Source organism: Mustela nivalis, assembly GCF_964662115.1.
Source record: "Mustela nivalis genome assembly, chromosome: 5".
NCBI classification, from domain to species: Eukaryota; Metazoa; Chordata; class Mammalia; order Carnivora; family Mustelidae; genus Mustela; species Mustela nivalis.
The window spans coordinates 120539962-120559952 of NC_139024.1; the positions used below are offsets into that span (position 1 = coordinate 120539962).

The window sequence follows — 19991 nt, forward strand, 5'->3', positions numbered from 1 at the left end:
GGTATTGTCGCATCTGTTTTAATTTGATCTCATACCCCTTTCCAGCAGGAAAGCCCTCACAGAAAATCCAAATCCTCATCTTTGAGTTTGTCCTTGAGCCAGGGCAGCACTTGAAAGAGGTTGACGTGAAAGTCTCGGGCATGCGTCGGCACCTCCTGCCACCGCTTCTGGTTTTTACAAACATCCACGACGCCCCAGCTGATCACGCCAACCTGGAGAAGGGGATGCCACAGATCATTTGATAGAGTTCCTTCCTGATCCCAGGAAGCTCAGCAATTCCCAGTTACATCTGAGTTGACCTAGAAGAATTAGACTAGGGACCCAGCTCAGTCCTGGTCTCTCCAGCACACAGGCCAGACACAGGGCCTTAGCTGGCCATTTCAAGGTACAGTTGTAGGAGGCAGGCTTTGCCCTCCTCTTTCCAGCCACACCTCTGGATCTTTCCTGCTTCAGGGCCCATGCTGACCACTTGGCACCTCCCTACAGATAGGAGAGGAGAAACTCACTTGAATGAAGCGGTTCCTCTTGTGAATAATCAGGGGACCGCCAGAATCACCTACAGGGGAAGAAAAGCTGTAGGAAAAGTGGTTCTTGGGCTTCAGAAACATGCAGCGCAACGGAAGAACCTTCTCTTACCTTTGCAAGTATTGGGGTCAGCGTAAGGATCCACCCCTCCAGTGCAAAGGAACCTAGGGGTGACCACCTCAGAGATGTCTTTGACTTTTTCGTAGCCTGGGGCGAATCGAGCATCTCTCTCACAGCTGGCTTTCTATAGGTGAGGAGAAAGCGGTGATAGATAGAGCATGCTCAGGAAGAAAGGGAGCCTAGAGGACCTGCTTAGAATCCCATCCTCACCTTGTCCCCATTCTTGATGTAGACCTCCTTCCGAACCAGCATCTTCTTGCTATCTTTGAGTAACTCTGACACAAACATAGCTTTGATATCCTTTGCGGGGAGCAGCTCTTGCACTGGACAGATAGACAGACTGGGTCATTTTCGTTCTTCCTCCTCCCTATCCTCTCCCTATTGCCTTTGTCACTCAGCAAATGTTCTTCAGCCCTTTCCTCTGAGCTAGGGACCAGGCTGGCCATCATCTGCTCCCACAGCTCCCCGCCATGCCCCACTTGTTACTTGGTACCAATCCCTTGTGCTACTCTTCCTAAATGTCTTACTCTGTTGCTGGCAAGTGGTTGACAGTGGAAGCCTCAGAGCTTGATTTGTTCTCTCAGTGCAAGGGATACAGATGGGCCTGTTAAAGAGAGATGGGGAAACTCAGGGACAGCACATTGGACCTGGCCTAGGCCTGCAGCACCTCCATGCCTGAACTTTTCTACTCAGGGTTCCAGAGTACTCACCTGACAGTCTGGTCATATGTCAGCTTCTGCCGGAGCTTGATAAGGGCCACATCATAGTCATAAAATTCATTAATGCCTTTTTCTTTTTTCCCGTTGATGTTATAGTCGGGATGAAATAGGACTTCCTCTATGTCCAAATCCTGCCTCCTCCCTCCTAAGGTAGGAGAATGAGTATGTCAGGGCATCCCGTGTCCGCCTAACTCAACTCTGCCCCACCCTCAAGTTGTCCAGTGTGCCAGGAGGAAGCTGCTGTGAGGACAGGGGGAGTTGGCTCGCTGCATCCTTACCCACGCTGACCTTGATCCAGTGTGCCTCATCATGCACTGTGAAACAGTGTGCTGCCGTCAGCACGAAGTACTCAGACACCACGGCCCCCATGCAGCTCTCATGTCCTTTCGAAGGGCGCTGGGGACAGAATGGCAGAGGCGAAAGCTCAACTTCCACAAACCCCGCAATCTAACAGGAACATCTGGCCCTTCCCCTGCCCTCATTCCACCCTGACTTCACCTCCCGTGAGTCTCCGCAACCAGGAAGCTATGCTTACGGTGACAGAGATCTTGGCCTGCCATGGTTGCTTGTGGTAATCAGTGCCTGCCTTGTGCTCCCAAACCATCCCACAGAGCCCCAGCGTCCGAGTCTCATCTAGAAAGAAAGGAACATGTGCTGGAAATTGTGATGCTTGATTTCCAGATGGCAGCAGCCTTTGGGGGAGGGGCATCTATACGTTTATGAGGCGCAGAGGCCCGTAAGGAAGGGGAAGATGAGGGCATTTGTTTCCTAACACTGTGAGCAAGGAACCATGGTGGTAGAGAGAAAAGGACTTGGAACTAAGAGGTGGGAGACCTGGCAGCTTTTAGGTCCAACTCCAGCTAGTTTGCTGTCCCTAGGCTGTTCTCTGCCTCTTTCCCCACATGTAAAATGACAGACTTGAGGAAGCTCTCTGATGTCAGAGCTCTGTGATTCTAAGATTAGGAAGTGCATAGTGCCAGGAGACAAGAATGTGACAGAGAAGGAGCAGTGAGAGTCTTCCAGACTGCCAGGGCTTCAGGAGGACGGGCAGTATGAGTGACCTTGGGGGACCTGGGGAGTTTCCTGACCTCTCTACACCCTTCTGATATCTTCCTACCAAGCATTTGGATGAAAACATCTTCCAGGTTTTCCATGTCCTTGACTTTGAATACGTGTTGTTCTTTATCCTTCTTGGAAGCCAAAGCATTGATGTTCTCTTGGTTCACCAGAGGCCCAACCCCAAACACATAGATATCTGAGGGAGAATAAGGGAGGGTGAGTGTCCAGGACCTGGGGACAGGAGCTGAGAAAGCAAGGTACTGGATCCTGGGCAGTAAAACTCACCCAGGTAATCCTCCCGTAGGTTTTTGCTATCCCTCCCAATGTTCAGGAAGTCCCGGATCTCTTGAATGACAGAGACTGGGTCCCCACCCATGTTGTGCAAACCTGTAGAAGAGATGGCCCATGAAGGTGGGAGGCAAGTAAAGAAGAGGGTCAAGGAAAGAAAACTGGAAGTAGTGACACATGGCTGGGTAGGCAGGTTGAGGGGATGGAAGTGACATATCACAAAGAGGCCTAAGAAGGGGTTTCTCCTTGTAAAGGGTCACAGGAGAGATCAACATGGTTGGGGCCCCGAGCAGCACTCAGGGCCCCAACCACAAGTCTAGTGTTACGCGTAGACCAAATGGCCACACGCTGGTATGAAAGGGTCGGGAGTCCAGGGCAGGAGAAGGGTCCCTTCTGACCATCAGTCATGAGGATGATGACATGGCGGGTACGGTTCCAGCTTTCAAGGGCCATATTCGCTGGCCAGCTCATCATGTTGTATACTTCCTGGAGGGCCTTCTTGGTGTTAGTCCCTCCCTTATGCTTGTGATCTGTGGAAAGGGAAGAAATCACCTTGCCTGGTCTTCTAAGTCATCTGTGAACCCTAGAGGCCTATCAACAACTGAAATCCCACATCTTTCAGCTTTTTGAGCTGTCACCCCAGTGAATTCCCTTTGGCCACAAAGTGACTTCCCCCCCGCCAATAGGTCCCCAATTACCCATATTCCCCAATGATGAGCCTGCCTGCTCTCCGACCATAGTACAAAGTAGTTTACCCTGCCTTCCCATGTGATCTTACCACTCCTTCCCCACAACAACCCTGAATCTTTTGACCTGACTCCAGAGTAAACCACCCCCAACCACTCCCTTCCCTGACTTCTGACCTTCATAGCTGATTTTGTTGAGTGTCCTTGTGACCCAGTCTGCATCACTGCTGTTTTCATCTCTCACTTTGACCCAAACTTTGGGGTCTGTGGCATATGTCACTAGACCATATTTTGGCTTTACCCCATAACTTGCCACCTGTGGGTTAGGGGAGCAAGGGGTCATGGCATTGAAAGAATATTGTGGTTGGAAGAGGTGGGCAGCTTCTCTGGGACAGAGAAAATTATAATCAGAAACTCAGGGCTGATTGATCATCCTGAGTTTCAGCTTGGTGATTGGGTTAAAGGTCAACAAACTGCTTCGAGTAAAAGGGAAGAAGGACAGAATAGGACCGGAGGTTTCTGGGACCCTGTGGCTCAGAGGCCTGGAAACATCAGGAAACTAGTCCTGGCAGGGCAGTGAGTTCATATTCAGGGCAGAGGGGGCTTCACCTTCTCAATGAAGTCTCTGAGACAGTTCTTGGCCCTTGTGAAGTTGCCGATCCCAATGCTGTCTGATCCATCCAGCACCAGATAGATGTTCATGGAGCCCGAGGGGTCCAGGACAATCTTCCTCTTCTTTTGTTCCCCTGGGTGCCACCAGAGAAACTCAGGCTCCAGCATGCATGATTCTCCTGCCTCCTCTTCATCCTCCCCCAGTTCCCTGCCTCCCTCCCTTCTCTGCCTCCAAACCTGGGCTGTGCCCATCCTCAGCATCAACTCCTTCTATGGTCTCTGTCAGGGAAGACAGGAAGGCTTCTGCTACCTCTTCAGGAGTGTCATACATAAAGGAGTCTGGGAGAGGTCAGAAATCAGGTCAAATGTTAGGAAGGGTCAGAGGCACATTGGCCAGAGTGAGTGGATGGTGGGGTTCTGGAGCCAGAAGGGCTCAGTAGTGAGGAATTTCTATGGGCAGGTTTAGAAGAGAGGAAGGAGCTGGGCTGTGTTACGGGTAGGAGACAGTGCTCTGGTATACGGACATGAGGATGAAAGGGCAGGATCTGAACCTGAGGGCGTGGATCAAGGGTCACCTTGGCAAGAAGGCTCTGTTCCACTCCAAGAGCCCCCTTCCTGGCATGTTCGCCTCTGGGAGCCACGCAGGGTGAGTCCCCTGCTGCAGTAGTAGGTGACACTGTCTTCAAGGCGGTACTGGCTGCCCACCTTCCTTGTGCCAATGGGGATGCCAGGATTGGGGCAGTACCCCGCTGCAGACACGTGAGACATAGAGGTGAGGACCAAAACCTGAGGCCAGGATGGCACAATAGAGCACAAGAGTTGTGGGGCCAGTTCTTCAGGGTGGAACATGGTCAGGGAGGGGACACCATCACCAGGGAAGAGGATGCTTCTCACCTCCATTGTCACAGATGGCCGTTTGTCCATCCCACCGACCATTTGCTTGGCAGGTGCGGTTGGCGGAGCCCCGGAGAGTATAGCCATCATAGCAGTGGAAAGAGATCTCATCACTCAAATTGTAGTAGGGGGCCCGGGGCCAGTATTCCCCATTCTCAAACTCCTGTGGTCTTGGGCAGCGAATTGCTTTGGGGGAGGGGACAAGTAGAAATTACTGAAAAGGAAGGGCTTCTCTTGAGAGTATCCCTTCTGGACTAACGGACCCTGTCACAGAGAAAGAATGCCTGTTTGGTCCCACAGAACCAGCGGCTACCCTCAACCCAAGCTTCTTGCTCCCCATTTCTGAGTGTTCTTTTCACTGCCGGGGTGCCCGGCACAGGGCAAATGCTCAGTGAAGATTCACATCCTTCCTTCTCCCTCCTTCCCTGCTTCAGCCCTAAACAGCTCCTGCACTTGCTCAGCTCCCCCTGAGTTCCCCCTGCTTGACCTCAACACAATTCTAATTGCATCCTAGCCTGGCACTTGGCCACCACCTGCTTCACCCCTCCATTGCCCCGTACCCACCCTCACTGCCCTCCAACCTCTGCATTCTGCCTTCTTGACAATCTTTTGGTCTTGGGTCTGCAGGGCACTCCAGGACCCCGTGGATCTGCAGGTGCGGGCCTGCACAGGGTATGGGTAGAAGCCAGAAGGACACACGTACTCCAGTGCCTGGCCCTTCTTGAGAAGATTGAAGAAGCCACCTTTGATCTCTACTCCCTCCAGAGAGCAGGAGCTTTGGGGCCTGACCCCAGGCAATGGCGTTGTACTCCCACCTAAAGAGAAAGGCTAATGAGCCCAGCCTCACAAGGCCAAGGAGGGGTATTGGGGGTAGCAGGAAGGGGGGTGGTGACCCTCTCTTACCTCCAGACAAGAGACCCAGCACCAAGGGTATCAGGCAGAGTTGGGGGCTAAGATTGCTCCCCATGGCGATGGAAGGCAGGAGAGAAACTGGGGTTGGGGGCAAGATGGCCTATCCCAGCTTGTGCTGCCTGTCTGCTTGGCTCACTCTCCTCACTGAAACTTCAGACCTGGGCCTGATCACACTCTCTTCCCCTGCCCCCCACAACCTCCAGCCTTTTATGCAATCTGCGTCCTGGCACTTGTGGCCACCCCGCCCATCTGACCCACACCACTTTCCGGAATATCCAAGAGGGAGGGCCCCACTGAGCTGCCAGTCAAGGAAATAGAAACTGCATAAGCCCTGCCCTTTGCAGCCCGTGATCCAGGACTGAACCCTTCCTTCAGTGCCTCCTCTCAGCCCAGGTCCTCCCCAGAGAGCCCAGACCGCCTGCCCCCTTAGGCATGAGAAATAAAGGCTGCCTCACTCCCTGTTGACTCTGTTGTGGGGCAGAGTCCAGTCACTGTTTGTCCAGCAGGGTCTGTGACCTGCCTCCTGGCGGTTCCTGGAATCATTCTGGCCTTCCTCACCCCCCTGGCCAGCCCCCAGGTAGAGGCACAGACGGATGAGGAAATCCTCGATTTTTATTAATTTCATAACTGGGAAGTTCCACGTGAGAGTGAAAGGAAAGTGAGTCCAGTAAGGCGGGGAGTGTGCTCCCAGGGATTCCCCAGCTTGGAAGTGCTGCACAGGACGGGGTTGGAGCTGGGAGCACAGGTGAGTCACGGGGTCTGAGGGTGGAAGTTCAAGAGTAGGAGACAAGACAGATGGCAGGTGCTGGCAGGACAACAGAGGAATCAGTGGCCACAATTAGAGGGGCAAAAAGTTCAGGATCCCCTCCAAGTGCTGCCTCAGCCAGGGCTGCTGGCGAAAGAGACTGATGTGAAAATCTCGTGGTATCTTGCCTTTGGGGGCCCTTTGGCGGGAGTTTTTATTGTTCTTGCCACAGGGGTTGTAGAGACCCCAACTCACTAGACCGACCTGGAAGAGAGAGAGAACGGGGTGGGAAGCTATCACAGCCCCAGCTCCAAGCCGCAACCTCCCCAGTTCCTTCAAAGGCCTCCTTCATCTTCCTGCAAGGCGAAGACCCTTCTCTTCTCACCTGAAAAAACCTGTGTCTCCGTTCCAAGAAAACTGCTCCCCCAGATTCTCCTGCCAGAAAAGGAGGGACACGAAACTGTCATCCAGACTCCCCTTCTTCTCTCATGTCATCAGCGCCATGCATGCTGGCCACGGGGACAGCTGTGGTCTTTCTATCAGGAATTCAGGAGTGGGAATGGGAGGGACTCACCCTTGCAGGGATTGTCATCATTCTCAGTCCCACTGCATAAGAACTGGTCTGTCACCACCTCTCTGACATCCTTCAAGTCAGGGAATGTGATTTTATCTTGGGAGACGGCCTCAATACAGCTTGTCCACTGCAACAGGGGCAGAGCAGGACAGAAGGATGAAATGAGTTGTCCCAGGGGCCAGCAGGCAGATGCTAGGCCAGGAAGAGGGGTGACACAGGGTCAGATGGAGAAAGCAGCCAGAGCTGGAGGAGGAAGGGACAAAGAGAGACCTTTGGAGAGAGCCACAGGGGTCCCATCCTCCCACGACATCCCAGACCTGAGATCCTCACCTCTGTCCCTGTCTTGAGGTTAATGTTCATTTTTTCCCCACTCAAGGCCACAAAATGAGCAGGAATGCTCAGTTTGTTCAAAAGTTCACTTTCTGCATTCAAGGAGAAAGGGATGTGGTGCTGGTCCCCTTACCCAACATCCAGACTCCAGACTGGAGGCTGTAGCACAGTCCAGGTCATCTCTCCTAAGCCCTGGTCCCCAGTTCCTCGTGTGCCCTGAGCCCCAGCACTCACCATGGTCTCGGCAGGTGCTGCCTGGGGGTCTCCGCAGAGCCAGATTGGCCTCCACCGTGCAGGGGAGGCAAATGGGCCTGAGGAGAAGGACAAGGGTCACATGGGCCCATCCTCGGTGTCCCCTCCTGTGGGACTCCCAGAGCACTCTCCCCCAGAGGATGCCCTCTCATTCCAGACTCTAGCACCTGGCATGGGTAGACATCTTCACTTTCTCTGCCAGCTTCAACAGGGCAATGTCATCACCGTAGAACTCTCGGATCCCCTGATCCTTCTTGGCAAAGACGTCAAACCCCGAGGAGATCACCACCTTATCTATACTGAAGTCTTTGCCCCACTGGGACTTAGGATCCCCTGGGAACAATATGGCAGATTAGGCTGGGCCAGGGCTCCTGAAGGTGCCAGGGGCTAGGGACCAATGGTGAGAGCTCTGACCACAGGGTCGGGAACCTGGTGTGGCCTTACCCACACTGACCCTCCACAGAGAGCTGTTCTCAGCATTGCGGAAGCAGTGAGCAGCCGTCAGGACCCACTGGTCTGAGATGAGAGCCCCCCGGCAGGTCTCCTGGCCCTTAGGCTGCAGGAAAAGAGGTGATATTCAGGGACTGCTATGTCTCTGGACCCTGGCCTCTTCCATCTCTGGGTCCAAGCCCCCTCCCTCCTTCCTGGTACCTTAATAGTGACATGCCACGGTGTCCTTTCCTGGGCAGAGGCATTGGCTGACATGTTGCCCACCCCACAGATGGTGTGTGTGAGCTGGGAAACATCTGTAGGTGTGGGAACAGAGGGGGAAGGAGGTCTGTGAGGAGCGCTGTGAGCAGGTTCCCAGCCTGGGCCCCTGGCTGGCTCCATACCACCCATGTCACTCTGAAGAGGGCAAAGCTCCTCACCCAGCATGTGCTCAAAGACCTGGTACAGAGCCTCTGTGTCCTGCAGAATGAAGGCGTGTCTCTCACCATCCTTCTTGGACCCCAGCTCATTCAGTTCTCTCCAGTCCACATCCAGCTTGCCCACCCCAATGGCATAGATGTCTGATGGGGAGAAGGAAATCACCAGAATCTTATGGCTAAGGGGCTACCCTGTGAGACAGGAAACTATTATTTGGAACTCACTGGATCCTACAAAGCCCTAATTGAGTGGGACTACCCCCCCCACCTCCTATCTGACCTTATTTCCTGCCACTCCTCACCCTTCTCTCCATTCCATAGAGCCTCCTTGAAGTCCCTCAGATTTGCAGGCATGCTCCCACCCCAGGCCCTTTGCACACGCCACGCATTTGCCTGGCCCACTGCTTCCCAGACTGCCCACATGGCTCACTTTCTTATCTTTTTAAGTCACGACTCAAATGTCACCATCTCAGCGAGGCCTTCCCTGGGCTCCTTGTCTAAAACCGCAGTGCCTCAGCCAATTCCATTTCCTCTCTGCTACATTTTATACCCTCCATTTGGCATAGGGCCCTCTCCACCACCCCCTACACGGTCCTTATTTACCTTGTTTAATGCCCAGAGTGGGTAGAATTGTGTCCCTCAAAAGGATATGTTCAAGTCTTAACCCCCAGTACCTGTGAAGCTAAACTTATTTGGAAACAGGGTCTTGGCTCATACCTTGATCTTGGACTTCCAGCCTCCTGAATGGGATAGCATAAGTTTCTGTTGTGTTAGGCCACCCAAGTTTGTATAATCTGTTGCACCATCCCTAGGAAACTAATACATTGCTCCTCTGGAAAGACAACCCCAGCGACACATTTTTGTCTGTTTTGTTCACAACGGTATCCTTAGAATGTGCCCAGGAGGGACCTTCTAAGTACATTTATAAGGCTGAATAAAGAGCTCATGAGTGTACATTGAGGCAAAACTTCAGATCTGGTTCCTCTGTAAGGTGTAGGCTCCGAGAGAGGGGCCTGGAGCCCCCTCTTGCCACTGGAGACCCAGGGCCCACACAACCATCCCTACCCCGCCTCCAAGCAAGCATGGGTGCCAGTCAGATCTGCCCTGGAGTGACCGCAGAGTCCAGTCTTCTCCCATGCTTTGCACCCCTCATGGCCGTTTTTTTGGCTCCCAGGGGACCCTGGCTGGTGTGTAAAGAGCAAGATGCTCAGACAGACTGAAAGACAAGGCTTTCTTCAGGTAGCAGTGTCGCCCTGGGCTGGCCAGAAGCAGTCACTGTGGAATCTGGACAGTTAGGTCCCAAGTGTTTTCTGCGACTATGTCTTTTCAGTTTCTGCTTCTTTTTAGTAAGGTGTTTTTAAGCATTTAACCCGAACCCAGTGATGCCAAGAAGTTAAAGAGGAGCATTTGGCCTTCACCTTCCCTAGGCCAGAGTTTTAAAGAAGAATCCACTTGCCCCCGAGGGGCAGGTGGGGTTGGGGGCATGAAGAGAGGCCCCAAGGGGAAAGTGAAACTTGGAGGCTGAAAAGCAACTGCCCTCGCTTGTCAGGAACACTTCCGTCTAAAATTCTCTTCTGGTCAAAGGTCAATGCAATCTGTGTTTAGTCTGAACAAGAGAAATTGTTCCTTTCAAGGCTGCAACTGCCAAAATCTCAGTTGGTTATCTGTACCGTTAAAGGAGGAAACACCAGGGACAGTCCCTACGAGTAATCCAGGCCCTTCCTCCCTGGAGAAGTTCAAGGGCGCGATGATGGCAGCAGCCGCTCACATACACTGTCCATACATTGTTCCTCTGTTGCAGGAAACATCTGGGCATTTGAGGTGGATTCTAGCACCATCCCCTCCAGCAAAGGCAGAAGCCGCCCGGGGCCACAGCCAACCAAAGAAATCAAGGCTGCAACCACGGGGCCGTTTGATTCCAGACTCTTCAGCCTGACTCTCAGCAGCCTTCACACAGAATGACACAGCTTGTGTCCTCGCTGGAAATGAAGGCAAGCTCCCTGCACCCCTCCCCCATGCCCCCTGCAGGGGCAGCAGAGCTGGGAGTGGCGCCAAGCCTCACCCAGATAGTCGCTCCTCTGCTGGTTAATGTTCAGGATCTCTTTGATATTGTCCACAGCCAGCTTGGGAGAGCCACCCATGTTAGACTTTCCTAGAACGGAGGAAAAAGAATTGTCCGTCAGCTCTGGACAGGACTGCCCTCAGCCCCAGAGGAGGGGCAGATATTCAGCTTTGGGAACCTTCACAATTAACCCTTTCCACATGAGTTTCAAGATGTTATTTACTGGGCAACCCTCTTGGGCCCCCTTCCTCTTTGGGAGTTTTGTACCCTATCAATTTAAAAAACTTTACTATTGCTCAACAGACCTTGCTTTGCTGCCCCCCCCAAAAAAGGTGGAGGGGAAGATATGTTATTTACTGAAATTCTCTACATGCCAAGTGCCATGCCAGGAATGTAATAAACTTCATCTCATTTTAACTCTCATGAATCCTCAGGTAGTGTGGGTATCTGCATTTTATAGGCAAGAAAACCAAGTTCGAAGGCGCTACGCGGTTTGGACACAATGGAGAAATAAATAGCCCAGCTCCACCCCTCAGTCCATCTGTCCATCCCTGCGCCTTGACACGCCTGCTTCAAAGCCACCCCGCCCCATCTAGCGGACTCTAGGCAACCTCCCACCTAGTAACAATTGCTGGTATCTGTAATCACAAAGCACTTTTACACAAACTGCTTCAACTGCTCTGCATAAAAATTGTGGAAGGAAAGGCGGATAGCTGCAATTATCACCACCATTGCTGTCCTCCCATCAACGGCATCAACACTCCCTCTACTTTACAGATTAGAAACCGAGGCCCAGAGTGGCAGAGGGAGAACCAGCGTGGAGGCCTTCCGACGCCACACGGTGCTCCTTCCACTGTGCCAGCCAGACTCACTCGCGGAGGCGACGGCACCCACCGTCTGTCAGGAGGATGATGGCGTGTCGGATTTCCTGCCAGGCCGCCGTCTTCATTCCGAGGCGTTGCATCTGGTTATTCATCATGATATGGACGCTATTTAAAGCTGCATAGGTGTTTGTCCCGGTCCCATTTTCATGGTCTGGAGTATGTGAAGAGGAAGGACTCTCTTAGAAACATCCCACCTACCACCTGACGGAAGGAGCCACTCTATTCTCCCAACCATTGGAAATGCTTTTATCAACTGGCTTGATACATTCAGACCTTCGCTATCTAGACAGAGATTTGGCATCGCTGTCTTTTCCCTTAGAAATGCTCATTGCAGGGGTGCCCGCATGGCTTAGTTAAGTATCTGACTCTTGATTTTGGCTCAGATCGTGATTCGGAGTCCTGGGATGGAGCCCCATGTAGGGCTCCACGCTCAGCCAGGAGTCTACTTGGGATTCTCTTTCCCTCTCCTTTTGCCCCTTCTCCCCCTTCCTCTGTCTCTCTCTCTCTCTCAAATTAATAAATAAATCTTTTTTTAAAAGAAAAAATGCTCATTGCCTGTCCCCACTGATGGCCACTCGAAAGCCTCAAGATTCAAAGATGGGGTTCCCAAAGAACTTGGGTTGTTGCATCCACCAGCTATCTCCCACCCAGGCAGCTTGACCATAGCATGGGGAGACTACCGTGGTGAGCCAAGAAAGCCAGCCCACATACATCTGGCATCAGGAAGGAGTCATAGACCCGCATGACGCATTTGGACATGTAACATGATAGAGTGAGCCATGAGCTGGTAGGAGCTGGGACTCCCCCACCAGCAACCTGAGCCCCAGAGCTCTGGGACTAGAATGCCACCAAAGGCTTCTCTCTCCCTCTCTCTCTCTAAAGTGTCCAGAATCTCTTTGCAGGTACAGAGAGCTCATCTTCCCCCCATCCCTTCCCCACGCCCGCCTCATCACCTTCATTTGACGACACCCATACCTTTATAGTTGACATTGTTCAGACTGTTGATCACTTCGGTCACATCCCGGGAGTTGTCGTACAGAACAGACATGATGACTTTGGGATTGGATGCAAAGGTGATGATGGCGACGCTAACATTGATCTCAAAGCTGAATATCTGTGAAGGACAAGGTAGAGGCAGCATGAGAGGCCTTTAAACCGAAGGCAAGAGGGTAAGAGAGCAGGCCAAAGGCCCCAGAGGAGGCAGAGAGCCTGGGCCACTTGCTAAGACACTGCCGCTTGCGGGAGCCAGGAGGCTGACATCCGCTGACCATGTCCTCCCTGTGATAGGCCTCTCGCTCCTCACTGCACCCTCACATCAATTCTGTGAGAGGGCGAGATGGTCCCTCTTTTATAGATGAGGACATTGAGGCTTGTTGCCTTGCCCCAGACCACACCACCGGTACGAGGCAGAGGTTGAATTCAAACCTGTCCACACGAACCTGAGGCACTTCTCTAACTGCTATGGCTTGCAGCCTCAAGGCTTAGTGGTTACTATAAGTCTTAAGGAGAACAAGGAGCACAAAAATGGCCTTCTTTAAAATGTAGCTGGGGGCACCTTGGGGGCTCAGTGGTTAAGCATCTGCCTTCGGCTCAGGTCATGATCCCAGGGTCCCGGGATCGAGCCCTGCATCAGGCTCCCTGCTTCTCCCTCTCCTGCTTGTGATCTCTCTCTCTGTCAAATAAATAAAATCTTTAAAATAAATAAAATTTTAAAATATAGCTAGGAAGAAAACATGTGTCTATGGAAACTATTGTGAAAAGCATAATTACCAAGCAAAGTGCTGGCAAGTGATTTAAACCAGTGGCTTCCAAACTCTCCTGTTCATGCTTCACGTCAGAAAAACATTCTGGGCATACAGCTCAATATCGGTGCATATATTTATAAAAACCCACTGGGATTTATAAAGTGCATCACTATTCAAATATATTATACACCTTTTAAACACAAAAAATTGGAATATTTGAAGGAAAGTATTAATTATTAAGTTATTGATTTAATTTAAACTAAAATTATTCAACAAGGATACCAGTACTTATCTACCACACCCTGGAGGGTTATTTTGTGTATCCTTCTGTGGAGACCGTCCTTTTAGATGATGAGTGCCTAGGAAACAGGACCTCAGGAACAGAATAGGACCTTGTTCATTCTTTGGTATCTCCCAGCACCCAGCACCCAGCACAGGGCCTAACACACAGAAGGTGCTCCAGCAGTGTTTGTGGGTGAAAAATACGATCCCGTAAATTGAATCCATGATTCCTGCATGACATGCAATAATCTGGGAGGACTTTTTGGAGGAAGTAAGCTATGAGTGGGATTCGGAGGAAGGGAAGGAACCAAGGACAGACAAGGGTGTAGGAAGGCATCCTCTGTGCACAGAATCCTATTTTCGGACCCTGTCCACCATGAGAATGGCACTCTTCTTGAAGATCTGAAAGTCGCCTTCTGACACACTCTGGGAGGCATCCAGGAGCAGGTAGAGGTTCAGGTGGCCAGAGCGCTGGATTTGGATTTTACGGCCCAGGCTTTCTGGGAGAAATGTGCAAAGGGCAGATTCACATCTTGACCTCCCACCTGCTCTCTTACCATGGGGTAGGGCTTCCCTGCCTCCCCTCCAGTCAGCTCAGCCCCACCGAGCCTTCCCGAAGCTCTCAGCACCTTCTGGGAAGTCTGCTTCTCCCCATGCCAGGCCCCGCACCCTGCTGCCCCCACCTCAAGCACTTACTTGTTTTCTTCTGGGTGGGATTGGTGGCTCCAAGCAGGTGGGAGAACGAGGCGCCCATGGCGGGGCCCACATCCTCGGGAAAGTCATAGGAGTAGGGCTCTGTGGGAATAGTCGTTGGGGTCAGCCAGGGTCAGGGGTAGGGTGCCCAGGATTCTCTGGAGGGTCAAGGTGGCTGGCTACTCACGGCGGCATATGGGCTCTGTTCCGCTCCAGGCCCCACTGGCCTGGCACTCCCGCTCCGCAGACCCCGTCAGCACCAGATTCGAGGAGCAGCGGTAGCTGACTTTGTCTCCAAGGCCAAAGCGGGACCCCGTCCGCACAGCGCCCACTGAGATGCCTGGGTTGGGGCAGTGACCAGCTGCAAGTCAACAAGGGAAGACAGCAGTGAGCAGGGACGCCCCTCCTCAGCCTTTCTGCCCTGCTCACCTGCCCTCTCCCTTTCCCTTCTCTCAAGACCCGTGGAGCCTCTGCAGGTCATTTGGCCTCCCCCTAGGGAGATACCACACCCCTGTGTCCTAAGAGTGTGGGTGGCACATCTTTAGCAGGGCAAAGTGTTTAGAACTCATTGCCCTGGGTTGCCAGTTAAAGTGTCCCAGAACCAACCTGCGGCCTCAGCCTGCATCCATCCCAGAGCCCCAGGGAGGACGCTGACTGAGGAACCCAGACTGAAAATATGGATAATTCCTTAATTTCCATATCGCTGGGGTGACAATTGGGAAACTGCCAGTCTCTACTAAAACTAAATGCATCCCGGGGGCCTGGGTGGCTCAGTTGGTTAAGCGTCCAATTCTTGATTTCAGCTCAGGTCATGATCTCAGGATTGGGAGATTGAGTCCTGCTCCAGGCTTGTGCTGGGCATGGAGCCCAGCTTAAGATGCTCTCTCGCTGGGTTCCTGCGTCGCTCCATTGGTTAAGAATCTGCCTGAAGGCAGAATAGGGATTGAGCCCCACATTGGGCTCCCTGCTCAGCGGGGAGTCTGCTTCTCCCTCTCCCTCTTCCTGCCACTCCCCATGCTTATACTCTCTCACTCTTTGTCAAATAAGTAAAATCTTAAAAAAAAAAAAAAAAAAGTTCTCTCTTTCTTCCCCATCCCCCGTTCACTCTCTAAAAAATAAATAAAATTGAAAAAAAAAAACCCACCTAAATGTATGACAACCTGTTCCACTCCTAGACAACATGTTCAAGGGAGGCAAATTCATATGTGCACTAATAATTTCATACATGGACACTCAAAGGGCTTTACTCATAATAGCTCCAAACTGGAAAGAACCTAACCGCTCACCTAGAAGAGAACCCATAAATAAATTGCAATCTATTTATATAATAAAACTACACAGCAATAAAAAATAACATGGACACCTGGGCGGTACAGTTGGTAGTTGAGATCTGACTCTTGGTTTTGGCTCAGATGGTGATCTTAGGCTTGTGGGATTGAGCCCAGTGTCAGGCTCTGCCCTCAGCCGGGAGACCTGAGTCTACTTAGGACTCTTTCTGCCCCTCCCCATGGCTCTTTCTCTAAATAAATCAATAAATCTTAAAAATGAATAAACTTTCTGCTACTCAGGACCACATGAGTAAATCTCACAGGCAGAATGTTGAGTAAAGGAAGCCAGCCGTGGGACAGTCATGAAGATGAGTAGGAAAACGACTGGCTGGGCTGCGGGGGGACGGGATGGTCCTCCCATCTCATGGACTCCGTGTCTTCTGTATTATGGGTTCTGAACTATCATCCAGGAAGCTCCTATAACCCAGGGACTCCTAGGAGTCCCACTCCTATCACGCAGAGCCCCTCACCATTGACAGGGCAGTGATAACTATGACAATCTCCAGGGACTCTTCGAGATGCTTACTAATGTCAACTCAATCCCACAGCAACTCCACGAAGTGGCCAGTCTTACTATTTCTATTTGAGATGGGGAAATTGAGGCATCATAGAGGGGCACCTGGATGGCTCAGTCAGTTAAGCATCCACCTTCAGCTCCGGTCATGATCCTGGGATCCTGGAATCAAGCCCGAGTCGGGCTCCCTACTCAGTGGGAAACCTGATTCTCCCTCTCCCTCCCCCTCTCCCTCTGCTCATGCTCACTCTCTCTCATTATCTCTCTTGCTTGCTCTCTCTCTCAAAAGTAAATAAATAAAATCTTAAAAAAGAGAGAGACAGAAAATTTGAGGCATAAAGAGATTAAATAACCTTCCCAAAGGCTGCCAAAGTCTGAGTAGCTTGGACCCCCGCTGGCTGCAGAGGTGAGGGACTGGAGCACAGCGTTAGGTCACTCTCTCTCTCAGCACATTGTCCCTACAATAGCCCACTGGGTCTGGAAACCTATCTTGCTTTGAGGCATTTGGAAAAGCTGGACAGAGTGCGTGGAGCCTTTATGTTGGATCTAAAGCTTAGTGCCAGCTGCCTCTGCTGGGCTCCCTGCAGCTGGGTGATGTGTGACCTGTAGACCTCAGTTTACCAAAATCCAGGAATATCATTTTGACATCAGAGACCCAGGCCCCTGTCCCCACAGAGGCACCCTGGGCATGCATCTGACTCCGAGGTACCTGGGAGACCCCAGCCCCTATTCAGCTGGGGGCAGGGCACTCACCCCCGTTGTCACACACAGCTGTCTCCCCATCCCACATGCCATTGGGGCGACACTGCCGCACAGGAGAGCCCCGCAGGGTGAAGCCGTCCTCACACTGGAAGCTCAGGTTGCCACCCACGGGGTGGGACGCCAGCCGAGGGCTGAACATGCCATTCTCAAAGGAGACTGGAGCTGGGCAGCGAACACCTGGAGGGAGAGAAGGGGAGGAGAATATGGGGATGGATGGAAGACACCTGGGCTGGGCTTGGAGGCGTGGGAATCTCCAACTAGTGGTCCAAATATTGGGCTGTTGCGTGTGAAATTGCTCCTTGTGGCAGCTAGTTGAATATTGGCAATGTCACATGGTTCAGCCTAATAGACTGGTAACCACTTCTCTCAGCTCCCCAAGGGCCATGGCCACCCCAGCCCCTCCCCTGCGGTCCTCAGGGGCCCCGTGAGTGGACTATTAGAGGGGTAATATCAGGCACAACAGGAGACCCCTTTGAACAGTCGGAATTCTGAAATCCATTGTTAAGTATTAAAAAATCACACCGAGGGGCACCTGGGTGGCTCAGCGGGTTGAGCCTCTGCCTTCAGCTCAGGTCATGATCTCGGGGTCCTGGGATCAAGCCCCGCATCAGGCTCTCTGCTCAGCAGGGAGCCTGCTTCCTCATCTCTCTCTGCCTGCTGCTCTGCCTACTTGTGATCTGTCTCTCTCTCTCTCTCTCTCTCAGTGTCAAATAAATAAATAAAATCTTTTTAAAAAGAAAGAAAGAAAATTGTTAGCTACTATGAAGGAATCCACTGTACTCCTAGTGAATCACTAATAACCTTCTCTCACTTATGGAGGAACAGTTTGAAAAAAAAAAAAATCACCCTGAGAATTCCAATCATCCCCATCAAAGCCTTCTTCCAGTGCCTTGGTATGGACAAGGAACAATGTTCTACTCTTTTGAGAAGCTCTGTGGAAGAGCGGCTTTTGCCGTGGGGTAAGCCCCATCCGGAGCCGGTCCTAAGCAGAGGCTCTGGAGTAGGTGGCCCCACCCCGAGCCAGGCCCTTGGTGAGCCTCACGTTTGCAGGCTGCCTTCGTTAGCTCCTTGGATCCCAGGGTCTGCCACCGCCCGTTGCTGTTGCACAGTCGGGAGGCTGGAACTGGGTAGTAGCCCATCGGACAGGAGTAGGTGAGGACACTCCCAGGGGCCCAGCCATGGCTAAGGGTGAAAGTGCCACCCGAGATATTCACATTCTGAGGGCAGGAGGGAGCCTCTGCAGCCAAGCCTGTGAGCATGGGACACAACACAGAAATGCGGAAAAGATGAGAACAGAAAAGCAAGAGCAATTGTCATTTTCAAGTGGGAACTCGATGTGGCCAGCACCGGCCTCTTATGCGAACCTCAGCATTCCCCTCCCCAGCTCCTACCTGGGTACAGGGGCAACAGGCAAAGCAAAGCCATCAGTGGGTCCATGGTGTCCACCTTGGGGCAGAGTGGCAGAGAGCCGGCAGAGCGAAAAGGTCATCTGACTTCCCAGAAACCCTGAGCTGACTCAGCAGCTGATTGGTTTACTGCCAGAGAAGGAAAACCAGGGAGTGGTAAGGGGACTGTGCTTTTTTTTCTTTCTTTTCTTTTCTTTTTTTTTTTTTTTTAGATTTAACTTATTTCAGAGAGAGAGAGAGAGAGCATGAGCAGGGAAAGGGGCACAGGGAAAGGAAGAAGCAGACCACTCACCGACACCACCCCCATCCCCCACCCCCACAGCAGAGATCCCAACTCGGGGCTCAATCCTAGGACCCTGGGATCATGACCGGAGCCAAAGGCAGACGCTTCACAGACTGAGCCCCACCAGGCGCCAGGGGGGCTGTGCTCTTGGCAGGAAAAAATAATCAGGGATTGGGGACTGAGCTGGGAGGACAAAGCCCTTGCCCATCTCCCTAATCCCAACATAGCCTGCTCAGTTGATCTGCACCATGGACTTGACAGACCACTCTCAGCCTCCATCCCCCTCCCCCCTACACATGCCCTTGCTCGAATAGTCTAAAGGACACAAACCCTCAAACCATCCACGATATTGCAAAATCGTTTATTTAAGTCTCAGGTTTCTCTTAGGTGTTGCCAAGTGGCCTCTTGAGAGAGGCCTGCAATAGTCTTTTCTTATGGAACATAAACCTCCAAGAGACTGAGGCTAATTTTCTTAGAAATTCTTGCTATAGGGGAAGAACCACAATCTTTTTATTCCTTGTAACACTTCCGCAGCAAGAATCTAGAGATAAAAATGAAATCAACATTTAGTTTTTGGAGACTAGAAAATGTTTAAAACACTTTTACAGAAAGTCCAGTAGAAAAAATTCCCAACCCATAAAATAAGTAAGTCTGGGATTGGTTACTCAAAAGAACAAAAGTATTTTGCAATTTTGGACATGCTTTTATTTTTTTATTTTTCTCCTTCTTTTTTTAAAATTCAAATCAATTAATTAACATATAGTGTGTTACTAATTTCAAACGTAGAATTCAGTGCTCATTACATCACATGCCCTCCTTAAGGCCCATCACCCAGTTCCCCCACCTCTCTCCCTTCTGGCAACCCTGTTTGTTTCCTATGATAAAGAGTCTCTTATGGTTTGTCTCCCTCTCTAGTTTCATCTGGTTATATTTTCCCCTCCCTTCCCCTATGTTCTTCTGTTTTGTTTCTTAAATTCCACATATGAGGGGCACCTGGATGACTCAGTCATTAAGTGTCTGTCTTCAGCTCAGGTCATGATCCCAGGACCCTGGGATTGAGCCTTGTGATGGGCTCCCTGCTCAGCAGGAAGCCTGCTTCTCCCTCCCCCACTGCCCCTGCTTGTGTTCCCTCTCTCCCTGTGTCTCTCTCTGTCAAATAAATAAATAAAATCTTAAAAATTTTTTCCACATATGAGTGAAATCATATAATTGTCTCTCTCTACTTATTTCGCTTAGCATATACCCTCTAGTTCTATCCAAGCTGTTGCAAATGGTAAGATTTCATTTTTATGGCTAAGTAATATTCCAGTGTGTGTGTGTGTGTGTGTGTGTGTGTGTGTGTGTGTGTGTGTATCACATCTTCTTTATCCATTAATCTGTCGATGGACATCTGGGTTCTTTCCATAGTTTGGCTATTGCGGACACTGCTGCTATGAATACTGGGGTTCAG

The 19991-nt window shown here is 51.4% G+C and overlaps 2 protein-coding genes across 3 annotated transcripts; both read right to left on the reverse strand.

Annotated features, from left to right (window-relative positions):
• Positions 1 to 2: 2 nt before the first annotated feature.
• Positions 3 to 6289, reverse strand: CFB (complement factor B). 2 transcript variants are annotated; one of them, XM_082732682.1, is made up of 18 exons: positions 5807 to 6289; positions 5485 to 5718; positions 4904 to 5089; positions 4585 to 4758; positions 4247 to 4348; positions 4007 to 4143; positions 3575 to 3713; positions 3110 to 3241; positions 2709 to 2810; positions 2482 to 2619; positions 1900 to 1997; positions 1643 to 1760; positions 1356 to 1509; positions 1173 to 1249; positions 856 to 968; positions 637 to 769; positions 507 to 556; positions 3 to 212 (listed from the first exon to the last, which is right to left on the reverse strand). In XM_082732682.1, the coding sequence occupies exons 1-18, from the start codon at positions 5868 to 5870 to the stop codon at positions 57 to 59; spliced, it is 2307 nt and encodes a 768-aa protein (XP_082588808.1). In that variant the 5' UTR covers positions 5871 to 6289; the 3' UTR covers positions 3 to 56. The 2 variants fall into 2 exon arrangements, with proteins under 2 accessions (XP_082588808.1, XP_082588807.1); XM_082732681.1 differs by having other exon boundaries at positions 1643 to 1792; positions 1863 to 1997.
• Positions 6290 to 6409: 120 nt separating this feature from the next.
• On the reverse strand, positions 6410 to 18406 carry C2 (complement C2). The gene is made up of 18 exons (XM_082732683.1): positions 18244 to 18406; positions 17895 to 18101; positions 16844 to 17029; positions 14436 to 14609; positions 14252 to 14350; positions 13922 to 14055; positions 12504 to 12642; positions 11539 to 11679; positions 10645 to 10734; positions 8586 to 8726; positions 8368 to 8462; positions 8161 to 8272; positions 7884 to 8049; positions 7699 to 7775; positions 7465 to 7556; positions 7135 to 7261; positions 6946 to 6995; positions 6410 to 6824 (listed from the first exon to the last, which is right to left on the reverse strand). Exons 1-18 carry the CDS (start codon positions 18287 to 18289, stop codon positions 6654 to 6656), a joined length of 2247 nt encoding a protein of 748 aa, XP_082588809.1. The 5' UTR covers positions 18290 to 18406; the 3' UTR covers positions 6410 to 6653.
• Positions 18407 to 19991: the final 1585 nt, after the last annotated feature.